Source organism: Pristis pectinata, chromosome 20 (genome assembly GCF_009764475.1).
Source record: "Pristis pectinata isolate sPriPec2 chromosome 20, sPriPec2.1.pri, whole genome shotgun sequence".
Lineage (NCBI taxonomy): Eukaryota > Metazoa > Chordata > Chondrichthyes > Rhinopristiformes > Pristidae > Pristis > Pristis pectinata.
The window spans coordinates 7,493,501-7,507,067 of NC_067424.1; the positions used below are offsets into that span (position 1 = coordinate 7,493,501).

The 13,567-nt window shown below is 43.2% G+C and overlaps 1 protein-coding gene and 1 long non-coding RNA gene across 4 annotated transcripts in view; both read right to left on the reverse strand.

Annotated features, from left to right (window-relative positions):
* The window catches only part of LOC127580666 (CMRF35-like molecule 7), a 42,286-nt gene that overhangs the window by 28,320 nt on the left and 399 nt on the right, over nucleotides 1-13,567 (reverse strand). For 2 of the 3 annotated variants that reach the window (XM_052034349.1, XM_052034346.1), the window contains exon 2: nucleotides 10,873-11,193. The exons of the other annotated variant lie outside the window; for it this stretch is intronic. In XM_052034349.1, the coding sequence (XP_051890309.1) occupies nucleotides 10,873-11,193 (321 nt within the window). The remainder of the gene's footprint in view (nucleotides 1-10,872; nucleotides 11,194-13,567) is intronic. 3 annotated transcript variants of the gene reach the window in all.
* LOC127580670 (uncharacterized) lies at nucleotides 5,577-8,460 on the reverse strand. Its single transcript, XR_007957857.1, has 3 exons — nucleotides 8,433-8,460; nucleotides 7,218-7,325; nucleotides 5,577-5,605 (listed from the first exon to the last, which is right to left on the reverse strand). It is a non-coding gene; the product is annotated as an uncharacterized LOC127580670 (long non-coding RNA).

The following is a 13,567-nucleotide window of genomic DNA, read 5'->3' on the forward strand; positions in this document are numbered from 1 at the left end:
TTCAGTTCTGGGGAGAGTTTGGATGGTGAAATAGGTAGGCACAGATGTGGTGGGTCGAAGGCCCATTTCTCTGCTGTACAACTTTAAATGAACCGAATGACTGAGGCCCCACAGCCCTCCGGTGCAGAGAATTCCAAAGATACACCATCCTCTGAGGGTAGACCACATTCTGAGACAGTGACCCCTGACTCTCGACTCCTCAGACAGGGGAAACATCCTTCCTGCATCCTGCCTGTTGAGTCCTGAAAGAATTTTGTGTTTCCCTGAGATCTCCTCTCATTCTTCGAAACATGGAATAGGGAACATAGAACAGACAGCACAGGAACAGGACCTTCATTCAATAATGTTTTGTAGCAGAATAGGGGAGATATTCCTTGTTCTATGGCAAGAATTATCCCTGCAACCAAGGAAAACAAGGTAGGCTGTGTGGTCATCAGCTCATTGCTGTTTGTGGGAGCTTGCTGTGCATAAATTGGCTGTCACTTTACTGAGCCTACAGCAGTTACAGAAGGAAGTTACCACGGTATCAGGAACTTGTAAGACTGTGAGTGGTTTGTTTTTAGCTCAACAGTGCAGGGAGCAACATCAGGGGTTTTGCATTTTTCCCATCTCAGAATTCTTCAAATTACTTGTTGTTAATTGTAAAGAACATCTTTTTTCAAAAAATGATGATTCACCTCATATAATATCAATAGAGATAAGAAGTAACAGAGCAATAGTTCCCATAGTTCTGGGCTGTTTCACCCTGCACCACTGCCATATTTAGATTGTGTTGAATCGGATTTGGTACTCAGGAGGGTTTAAACTAGTCTGGCAGTGGGGTTGTGACCCAATGCACTAGTGTAACAGATAAGGAAGTTGAGGCAAATATGAAGAAATTCAGTGGGTAAGACAAGCAGGAGCTGGATGGGGAGTGAGGAAGGTCTGATATACTAAACTGCATTTATTATTTAATGCAAGAAGCCTGACAGATAAGGCAGATGAAGTCAGGGCTTGGATAGGTACATGTGACTGGGAGATTACAGCTATGACAGAAACATGGTTGAGGAGTAGGACTGGCAGCTCAACGTTCCGAGGTACAACAGGTACAACAGGCGTGATAGAGGTCATGGTAAGAGAGGAGGAGGAGTTGTGTTTCCAATTAGGGAGAACATCACAGCAGTACGTAGAGAGGATATTCCTGGGGGATCATCCAGTGAGGCTGTATGGGTGGAACTCAGAAATAATAAGGGAGTGATCACTTTGAGGGGATTTTACTGTAGCCTCCAATGGTCAGCAGGAATTAGAGGAGCAAATATGTAGGGAGATTGCAGATGGCTGTAAGAATAAAAGTGTTGTAATATTAATGAGTTTAACTTCCCTAATATTGAGTGGGACTACCATGGTGCCAAGGGCTAGCATGGGGCAGAATTGTTAAGTGTATCCAGGAAGGTTTTCTCAAGAAATAGGTGGATGGCCCTTCTAGAGAGTGGGCAACACTGGACATCCTATTGGGAAATGAGGTGGAGCAAGTGACTGAATTGTCAGTGTGGGAGCACTTTGGGACCAGTGATCATAATTCTATGAGCTTTAAAATAGTTATGGAAAAAGATAGGTCTGCTCCACAAGTGAAAGTCCTAAATTGAGACAAGGCTAATTTTGAATGGCATTAGACAGGAACTTGCAAGGGTTGATTGGGGGAGGCTCTTTTCAGGTCGAGGGACGGCTGGCAAATGGTAGGCTTTTAAAATTGAGATAGAAAGGATTCAGGGCCAACATGTTCCTGTAAGAGTGAAGGGCAATGCTGGCAGGATTAGGGAACCCTGGCTGACAGGGGACATTGAGGATTTGGTCAGGAAAAAGAAGGAGTCATATTTAAATTATAAGCAGTTATGGGGTTGGTGGGGGGTGCAGTGGAAGGACTTAGGTGCTGAGTCTCATTTTTGGGACATGCTTCTGTGGGTGGGCACTGAGAGGAGGCTGGAGTGTCGTGTCTTGATGTTGATTCTCCAGCCTCCTTAGTGGTCCTCCTGGTCATCAGGGTTATAACTGATGTTGACATCACTGGTCACTCATTGTCGGGAACAGTGGCTGTCCTGGGAATCCTTTGCTGCATCCACGGCCTGCCTGTTTCTTTCTTTCTTTTTTAATCTTTTTATTGAATTTAAAATTAATTCAAATTAATTTACATAACGTTAATAATTATACATATGATGTGAAGAGATCGAGATAACAATAATAACAGGTAACTTATACTCACAAGGAGTGAAGTATGTAATCTGGACCTCCCGCTCTCTTGCTAAGTGAACATGATACAAAAAAAAGGAATTGAAAAGAAATTTGATTATATGAAAAGAAAACCTCCAAATCAAAAAAAAAGTATAATAATAAACAAATGCAAACCAAAATCTTCAAAGAAAAACTGGGCTGATATTTCTTTGGTTAAAAAACAACATTATTATGTCGTCAGCTCTGGTCCTCTATATCCAAAGGTTATTGAAAGGAATTTGAAAAGGTCTGCTTATATCATATGGAAATATTGAATAAAATGGACTCCAAACTTACTCAAATTTAAGCGAAGGATCAACAGTACCACTCCTAATTTCTTCTAAGTTTCAACAAGCTATAGTTTGAGAAAACCATTGAAATGCGGCAGGGGGTATAGGGTCCTTCCATTTAAATAGAATGGATCTCTTGGCCATTAATGTAACAAAAGCAATCATACGACAAGCAGAAGCGGATAGGTGGCCAGAATCCATCATTGGTAACCTAAAAATTGCAGTGATAGGATGGGGTTGTAGATCAATATTCAATGCAGTTGAAATAATATTAAAAATGTCTTTCCAATATTTTTCCAGAGGACAGGACCAAAACATATGTGTCAGGGAAACCACCTCCGAATTACATCTGTCACTTATTGGATTTATATGGTGATAAAAATGGGCTAACTTGTCCTTTGACATATGGGTCCTGTGAACCACCTCAAACTGTATCAAAGAGTGTCCAGCACACATTGAAGATGTATTAACTAATTGGAGAATTTTCTTCCACGTTTCTGTGGGTAAGAGTATCTGGAGTTCTCTTTCCCATTCATTCTTAATTTTATCAAGTGTCTCTAGATGTATTTTACATAATTGCTATCAAGCCCTTCTGATAGGGATTAAAACCTAAGATTTTTCCCGTAATTTCAGTTTCATATAGTATCGGAAAAGAAGGTAAAGTGACTTTTAACAAGTTTCTAATCTGTAAATATCGAAAAAATGTGATCTAGGCAAATTGTATTTATTAGACAGCAGTTCAAAAGACATAAAACAGTTATCAATGAATAAATCACGAAAGCATGTTATTCCCTTCATTTTCCATAAAGAAAAGGCTAAGTCAATCCTGGATGGTTGAAAGAAAAAAATTAGATTGGATAGGACTTGATAAAATGAATTAATTCAATCCAAAACATTTTCGAAATTGAAACCATATTCATATTGAATGTTTATCTATTGGGTTAGTCATTACATTACTCAATTTAGTAAGTGCAAAAGGGAATGAGGCTCCTAAAATAGAAGCTAATGAAAATCCTTGCACTGATTCATATTCAAGATACACCCATCGAGGACATTGAATTACATTTAAATCTTGTGCCCAGAAAATTAAGTAACTAATATTAATTGCCCAATAGTAAAATCTAAAGTTAGGCAAAGACATACCACCATCCTTTTTCAATTTTTGTAAATATTTCTTACTTAACATTGGGTTTTTATTCTGCCATAGATATGAAAGAATTTTAGAATCAATAGTATCGAGAAAGGATTTCGAGATGCAAGTTGGAACCGCCTGAAATAAATACAAAAATTTTGGTAAAATATTCATCTTAACCGCGTTAATTCGGCCAATCAATGATAGAGACAATGGGGACCATTTAGTAAACAATTGTTTAATATGATCAATTAAAGGTAAAAAGTTAACTTTGAATAAGTCCTTGTGCTTCTTGGTAGTTTTAACACCCAGATACGTAAAATAATCAGTCACTAATCTAAATGGTAATTGCCTATAAATTGAGACTTGCACATTTAATGGGAAAAGTTCACTCTTATTAAGACTCAATGGGAAAAGTTCACTCTTATTAAGACTCAATCTATAACCAGAGAAAACACTAAACTGAGCAAGCAGTGATAATGCTGCAGGGATAGATTTCTCCGGGTTAGAGATATGGAGTAACAGGTCATCTGCATATAGTTATATCTTATGGATCCCCTTTCCACGAGTAATACCAAGGATGTTAGAAGAGTCCCGAAAGGCAATTGCCAAGGGTTCCAAATATCAGATAATAAAGGACTTAAAGGGCAGCCCTGCCTAGTGCCTTGAAAAAGCCTGAAAAAGGGGTATCTCTGATTATTAGTAAGTATTAAAGCCAGAGGTGTGTCGTAAATCAGTTTAATCTCGGATATAAAATTTGGGCTAAAATTAAATTTCTCAGGCGTGTTGAATAAATATTCCCATTCAACTCTATCAAATGCCTTCTTGGCATCTAGTGAGATAGCACATTCTGGAATTATAGATGAAGGGGTATATACAATATTCATTAACCTCCTAATATTAAAATGCAAATAACGATTCTTAATAAATCCTGCCTGGTCAGGCTGCCTGTTTCATGGTAAATGGGAATCCTGCATCAGCATCATCTGGGACAGACAAACTTCTATTCAGATACTGGGTGTCATTTACAATATGGGACTGTTGGCAACACTGATGGATCCTCTGACATATCGGAGAAATTCTAATTCTGGACACTTGAACAAGCAATATCTTTTTCCCATTATTGAGCGATCCAATACCAGAGGGCATGCATTTAAGGTGAGAGGGGGTAGGTTCAGAACAGACGTGAGGGGTACTGAGAGTGTGGTGGATGCCTGGAACGCGATGCTGGATCGGGTTTTGGAGGCAAACTCATTGGGGGCTTTCAAGAAGGGCTTGGATGGGCACATGAATGAGAGGAAAATAGAGGGATCTGTGCATTCTGTAGGCAGGAGGGAATAACTATGTTGTACGACATTGTAAACTGAAGGGCCTGTTCTGTGCTGTACTGTTCTATGTTCTATGTTCTATGTATCTCTGACCTTAATTGTTCTTCCTCCAGCGGTCCAGGCCTTCAGCTGTGGAATTCCCTCCCTAAATCTCACTGATTCTCTGTTTCCCAGTCCCTGTTTAGGATACTGCTCTGATCTCAGCTTATTGACTGAACTCTTGGTCACCTGGGCTTGTTAATGGTCATGTGACTCAATGGCAAATTTTGTGAAGCACCTTGCGACTTGTCCACCACATTCAATGTGCTGTGGAAATGCAAGCTACTGTTCTATTATTACCAAAGATTGCTCAAGAAACTCCACAAAGTTCAACCGTCTTTATTCAATCTGGATTATTTTAACCATTATTGTTTGTGCAGAATTTTACACAACATTTCACCTGGTAACAAAGTGAAACATTTCACATTACTGATAGCAGCTTATGAGTTCAGGTCAAATACTACTGGTCCCTTCAGTCAATTTCAGGATTTTCAGAAGCATCTGCAAACATTGCACTGATCCATCTGTGTCATGCATTCTGCTTTTTGTGGACTGTCCTGTCAGCTTGTCTAGAAAGGCAGAAAATTTGAAGTCAGGGATTGAGAGGTGAGAATATGTACTCAGGTTGATGATACTTCTCATCAAAAAACACTGGTGATAGTTTCCCGGTGGTGTGTCGGGGAGGGAGGGAATTATGTGGTGATTGTAGTGGGTGCTGTTTTCTCGTTAGGCTGGTGTGAGAATCTGCAAAGTTGTACGGCTGTCTGGGCTGTGGTGCAAGAGGGGTGTGGGCGTTGGGTGATGTGTAGGTGGGTGTGGCCCTGAGGGAGAAGAATGTGACTTGGTTGCTGCAGGATTTGGGAGTGAGATGCCACAAAGTGTTGACGGTGGGGGGAGGTTGAGGGGTGGGGGTGGTGTCGTGAAATGTAGGTGGGGTGTGGTGAAATTAGATTGGATGTAAATGGAGATGTGGGGTCAGGCTAGGAGACACCCTGGTGCTTGTGATGAAATTTGTGTGGCTCTAACTGGTGAGCACACCCTCCGGCCCTGAACAGCTAAACCAATGAAAGTGAAGTGGCAATCCATCAGAATAACAATCTTTATACAGTTATTACCCTTAATTTTTATATTCTTCTTCTAATATGTGTCCATACTGCATTACTTTCAGACATTTAACCGTTTATGTGCCCCACTGTTGTTTCATTCCATGAATAATGTTTAAAAATGAGAATTAAAAGTAGATAATGTTTAATAAATCACAAGGAAGGTATGCCAGAGTCTTGAATTTCTTAGAAGGTTAAGGAGGTTTGGCATGTCACCGAACAGTCCAACAAATTTCTAAAGATGGATTGTTGAAAGTATCCTGACTGGTTGCATCATGGTCTGGTACTGCAATTCGTATGTGCAGGAAAGTAAGATGCTGCAGAGAGAGTGGCGGACTCTGCCCAATACATCACGGGCACATTCCTCCCAGCATCGGAAGTATCTGCCTCAAGAATGCAACATCCATCATCAAAGATCCCTCTCACCTGGGCCATGCCATCTTCTCACTGCTACCATCGGGCAGGAGGTACAGAAGCCTGAAGTCCCACACCACCAGGCTCAGGAACAGTTACTTCCCTTCATCCATTCAGTTCTTGAACCACACTACACATCCTTAATCACTACCTCGGTATAGCAACACTGATCACTTTGCACTAAAATGGACCTTTTTTTTGTTCTTATTGTGTTATTCCTTATATAAATTTGTACAATGTATGTTTTCCTTGTCAATATTGTCTATCTGATGCTATGTGCCTGTGATGCTGCTGCGAGTTTTTCATACGTGTGCCTGTGCATATGACAATAAACTCAACTTTGACTTTGTCTGAAACTTAAGTTTTAAGTTTTAAGAATAAATTGGATAGATACATGGATAGGAGAGGTCTGGAGGGTTATGGACTGGGTGCAGGTCAATGGGACTAGCGGAATAAAGTTTCAGCACTGACTAGAAGGGCCGAATGGCCTGTTTTCTGTGCTGTAGTGTTCTATGGTTCTATGGTTTGGCTTAATGTGCAGGTTCTAATCTCTTCTGTGACATTGTGAAGTAATTATCTGGGGGAATTCACAGTAACTCTTCAGCTTCTGCTCTTAATTGCATTTAACGTGAACATGGAAGTGAAGAGATTGGAAACAAGATACCTTTGAAAAGCTGTCATGCAATGTATGGAAACTGTGCAAAAAACCAGAGCACAGAAGAGTATCCAGCGGACCACTGCCCAAACATGGTGAACTTTCAGCTCCCGGTTCCTGATGGACAAGGAAATGTAATTAGCTACACACGGAGTGATCGGTAACCAACACTGGGAAATGCGTTTTCATCACATTGTGCATGCAATCATGCAACCTGATGCAAGGTTGAGCTGTGAAACATTGGTTGGATGCTGATATTCCAACCTGTTCCCATCACTTGAAGCAGTAACACTGCTACATACATTATTGGCTGAGATGTTAAAGTAGGAGGTATGATTAATAAGTTTGCATATGACCCAAACATTGCTGTTGTGGATAGTGAGGAGGATAATCTCAGACCACAGAAAGATATTGATCAGCTGGTATATTGGCCAGAGCAATGGCAGAAGGAACTAGATCTTGATAGTCTTTGACAAGGCTCTGTGTGGTAGGCTAGTCTGGTACGTTAGATGACATGGAATACAAGGTCAGCTAGCCAACTGGAGACAAAACTGGTTTGTTGGAAGGAGTCAAACGATGGTAGTGGAGGGTTGTTTTTCAGATTGGAGGCCTATGAGCAGTGGTGTGCTGCAGGGATCGGTGCTGGGTCCCCTGTTGTTTGTCGTCTACGTATATTAATGATTTTGATGAGAATATCAATGGCATAGTTAGTAAAGTTGCTGTGAAACCATAATTGGTGATATAGTGGACAATGAAGAAGGTCATCTGAGATTCGAACAGGATCTATATCAGTTTGGAAAGTGGGCTAAGGAACGGCAGATGGAATTTAATTGGGATTAGTGTGAAATGTTGCATTTTGGGAAGTTAGACAAGGTCAGGACTTACACGGTAAATGGCAGAGCCCTGGGGAGTGTTGTGGAAAAGAGAGTCCTAGTGGTACTAGTACATAGCTCCCTGAAAGTGGCGACACATCTGGTTTGGATGGTGAAGGAGGTATTTGTCGTGCTCGCCTTCATTGGTCAGAACATGGAGTACAAGAGGTGGGACATCATGTTGCAACTGTATGACAGTTGGTGTGACCACACTTGGGAGTATTGTGTGAAGTTCTTGTTACCCAGCTATAGGAAGGATATCATTAAATTGGGAAAAGATGCAAAAGTGATTCACTCTGATTTTACAGGGACTAGAGGGCTTGAGTTATAAGGAGAGACCCAATGTGATTACCTGCAAAGTTGCTGACTGTAGTCATCTCTGCCGTTCATCATCGGTTGTTTTCAGAATACCTTAATGCTGTGGTAAAGCTGTGCAAGGTTGAGATGTCCCTTTGAGTGACTGACCTGGGTTGAGGCGGAGAAAAAGAAGTCTCAGTGGATCCTGCTTTGCTGGTGGTTGTTTGATTCTGAGACAAAGTCATCCAAGTGGTCGCAGTGGATGTTTCTGTGGTGGGTTTGTTCACATCTGGGTCTAAAGTGGTTGAAATATTGAAAAAATGAATGTCTGAAAGCAATTTCTATCCCACCTCCATGCTGGGTGTTCCGTTCTGAGAGAAAGTGGTGGCAGTTTAAGCTTCCGTGCTGGGTGTGTCCAGTTCTGGGGGTGAAGTGGATGAAGTCTCTGAACACTGTATGTCTGAAAGCAATTGAGGGTTGTGGGGAACTGGCACAGAAGAGGAGTTGAGATCTGGGCGCGATCATGTTGAATGGCAGTGCAGGTCAGAGGGACTGAGTGGCCTATTCATGCTCCTAACTCCTTGTGTTCTTGAGTCCAGGCCATGAGCTGGTGTGTAGATCCAGCGGTTGGAGATGATTGGGGTGTATTTTCAGGGAGTTGCTGGGAAATGATTTCTGGAATGGTTCTTCAAGAGATCTGATAACATTCCTTTTGTATTAGGGAGTTTATTTCTGGAGAGAGACCACAACCACCCATTGTGTTGACCTTAGTTATTAGAAGAGTAAGGTGACTACGTGTTCCTGATTACTGGCAACACTCCCCGGATGAGATACTGTGTCCCTGGTCAAAGAATGTCTCTGAGAGTGTCCTGGATTCAGGAAAATCCACAAAGCAGTCAGGGCCACATCTCACCCATCTGCCCAAGCATCCCACCGCTGGGACATCCCCCACCCTTGAACCTGGTCACCACCCCAGATCCCACTGGCTCAACTGAGATGAGGGAGTGAAGGCAGAGGGACCCTGAACCTGATCTGTCCACTGCCAGCACTGCAGGGAACAGGCCTGGGATACAACTCCGGCTGCTGGGAAACTGGAGCGGCTGAGAGGGGAGAGGTGGGAATAGGGAGAGTGGGAGAGGAGGAGGAAAGGAGAACAAGGCTGAGGGAGGCAGAGAGACTGGTCAGTGCGAAGGGAGGGAGATGAAGGGAGGGAGAGAGTGAAGGTGGTGATAAAGTGCTCTGTGATGTTCGGCCAGGGATGCAAAAATCACAGTTGAAGATATCCTTTCTTTCGTAAATGAGACACAAATAATGTAAACTGTTAGCTTCTCAGTAATAGATTCACTCTTAGCATTATTTGTATTTTGTTTAGATTGCCAGAAATTCCAAGTACTATAGGAAGGACATAATTACAGTGGAGAAGGTGCAGAGGAGATTCACCAGGACATTGCCTGGGATGGAGCAGTTGAGATATAGGGAAAGACTGGTTTGTTTTCCTTGGGGAGGCTGAGGGGAGAATGAATGATGTCTGCAGAATGATATGGGGAAGAGATGGAATTGTTTGTAGTAAGTTCTCCCCACAGCAGATGCAACCAGTGGGGCAGAGGTTTAAGGTAAGGAGTAATGGGTTTACAGGGGATATAAGGAAGATTGTTCTTTTCACCCAGAGGGTGCTGGGAATGTGGAACACACTGCATGAGTTGGTGGTGAGGCAGAGACTGACACAATATTTAAGAAGCATCTAGATGAGCACTTGAAGCATCAATGTGTAGGAAGCCACAGATCAAATGGGTTCAGTGTAGATGGGTGTTTGATGGGCCTGGTTTGTGCTGTATCACTCGGTGACTCCATGACATTATCAATGGGCTACCCTCCACCCCTCCTCCCTTCTCTACATCTTAACAATTACTTCAAGTGTTCCCAGTTCAGATGAAAGGGCATCCACCTGAATCATTAACCCTGTTTCTCTCCCCACAGATGCTGCCTGACCTGCTGAGTATTTCCCACGTTATCCACTTCATTTTGTACTTTCTGTGTGGCTCAATGCAAAGTCCAGATCACCCTTCCCATCGGGGAAATTATTACTGGAATTGGCAGAGGTTGACAGAGGTAAAAAGGTAGAATCCCCATAATGTGCGAGTGGGGAGGGTGAGCTTGGTGGGCGGGGCAGCAGGTGTGGGGCCGGTTTTCCCTCCTCCTGCTCCGGTGAAAGTCGGCACAGGGTCTAATCTCTGAGTGATTTTCTCTGGGGGAAAAGACCCGTCATCAACAGAACAGCTGGCCGCTGGGACCTTGCAACTGGGTCGGCGTTTGACAGTTCATTCACACTGCTCCCGGGAGTGTGGGGCTCACAGTGTGTCCCCGTGGGCTGGGACCCCCAGTAAATAAGGCCCCACCCCGGGGATGTGGCACCGAGTCACCTTCAGGGCCGAGGGAGGGAATTCCCAGGCTGGGATTTTCAGATTTGGGAGAGTGAAGAGAAATTGTCAACGTACCTTCAGACACTTTCAACCGAATGCGAAACTTTTCATTAAATTCAAATGTTCCTTTTACTATCACACACCAGTACCACCCTTCATCGCTCTTCATTAGGTTGTCCATGGTTACTGAAAGTCTCCTTTCTTTTTTGTTATCAGTCATCGATGTTGTTCCTCGTTGTGGCTGATGAGTCGAAACGACAGAACTCGTGGCATAATAATATCCTTTACGCCATTGTTTCTTATTGTCCCTGTATTTCCGATCATACCGACATTCCACAGTGACTGATTGTCCCAATACTCCCAGAACGTTCTCGGGTCCAGTTAATGCATTTGAACCTGTTGGCACATTAATGATGACAGATTACCCACACGCATCAACACAAGCTGCTTTCAGCAATATAATCTCGTCATTTCGACTGTTCAGAGAGTTTCATGACTTTGCAGAGATCATGTTCACTTCAATATTTTATCTCTGGTGTTTGTTCTCATTTCACTGAGATTGTTCCCCTAGTTACAGTGAAAGCAGATTTGCTCGGCCTGATATTTCCAACCTGTGAGTCTGTTGTTTCTTGGTGTGAACGGATTGTGGATTCTGGGGAAATGATCGCTTCAGAGGTTCAATGAGAGGGTCACCACATCCTACTCAGGGGCACCAGGGATGGGGAATAAATGCTGGCCTTGCCGCTGATGCCCATATCACAGTGAAAGAATAAATTTAAAAAATCTGCGGCTGAATATTCATTATTTACCCAGACAATCAAAATGAAGGCACAAAACAGTTTGCTGAAGTTCCTCATTTTATCACTCTGCAGCTGCCTCTCCCAGTTTGCCCATTTCTATGGTGAGAGATTTTCTTTTGCACAGTTGAATATCCAGCCTTGTTCAAGTCGGAGTCCAGAGAACGGTCGGCACCGGGTGTCGGTCATTTATTCCTGAGCTTGGTGACACCGACACACTAACTGAGAGAACCGGCCGATCTCCATCAGGAGAGCTCCTGAATGTTCAGAGTAGAGGGGCAGTGGTGCCCGGCGGTTCCTGTGCCTGTGCTGAACCCCCACCCACATGGCCAATTGCCAGTGTAGAGGGTGAGATTGAAGCCCTGACACCATGTGGGTCGTGCCCTCTTCTTGCAGCTACTGTTGGGCAGGAGGTACAGAAGCCTGAAGTCCCACACCACCAGCTTCTGGAACAACTACTTTGCTGCAACTGTCGGGTTCTTGAACCGACCTGCACATCCCTAACCCTACCTCAGCAATGGAACACTATGCACCACCTCTTGCAGTAGCATGGACTTGTCTCTGATTGGATTTATGTTTCTCTAATGTCTTGCTTTGCACAGTTTTTGTCTATAATTTAGGTTTAATTTATGTATAGTTTATATATAATTTATGTTTTGTGTGTTGTCTGAACCTATGGGCCTGTGATGCTGCCCCAAGCAGGATTTACCTTGTACCTGTACCTCACTGTACTTGTGCACATGGCAATAACCTTGACTTGACGTGACCAAGAACTAAGAGCTCTTCCTCATTGCTCCACAACATAACCTTCCCTGGAACTGCATCACCCATTGGAAGTCACTGTTCCCCCTCATCCAACACTATCAGGACCTCTGTCAATTGAGGATCTGCTTAGAATTACCCCTCATCCTCAACTCCCCCCTACTGGGGTTAACATTCTGACCATCCCCACCTCAGTCCTACTAACGCCCACAACCTCCTTTCCTGGATGCGAACCTGTCAATCGCTGTTTCCCATGTGCATTAATCCATTCTGTAAAACCCACTTCCCCATTGAATTAAACTGCACAGCCGGTAGTGAAAGGTGGACTCTCCCTCTGCTGTTACACAACTCCCCCTGTGGAAAATCCACACACACCTTCAGATGACAAGGTTTTTATTCTTTCTGAATGGAAATTGAAAACAAAGGGATTCAATCTGATTCTGAGACCCAGGTTGTTCAGGAGAAAAACCAGTACGTGTTTACACAGAAGTTTGGAGCAGGGTTCCGAAGCTCATCCTCACCCTGTGACAGTAAAAAATCAGCCACTCACCTGCAATAAGCTCCTTGATGCAGACACTGGCTGATGAACACTTCTTCACACCGCACTGAACCCAGTCTTTGAAGCTCAAGTCATTGAATTCTCTTTCAAGTCGCTTGCAATGTGGTCAGTGGTGTGGGAGGGGACAGCAGGTTAAGGAGCTGGTGTAGAGACACCTGATCAGATCCATCCCGATCCAGTCACAAGTCACAGTACAAGTGATTTAAATGAGAAATGAATGACTTGAGTTTCAGAGACTGGGTATAGTGAGGTGTGAGGAAGTGTTTGAGCAGCCAGTGCCTGTTGTGAGGCAGTTTATTTTAGGTGAGCAGCTGATCTTTAGCAGAAGTGAGAGATTGCCCCAGATCTTACAAATATAAAACTGGAAAGTCACTGAGCTACTTCCTCATTTCAGTAGTACGTCCGTTTCCAATGATTGTGTTTTCGATGTTTTTATTTGAGGGTCCTGTGATTCAATATTTTCCCATGCTGTGTGTAGACGCAGTCCTGGTGACTCTCCTGTGCCCCACTCTACACTCCCCATTTTGTAGGTTAAGGAGCTGGTGTAGAGAGACCTGATCAGATCCATCCCGGTCCAGTCACAAATCACAGTACAAGTGACTTAAAAGAGAATTCAATGACTTGAGTTTCGGAAACTGGGAAAACATCCTGT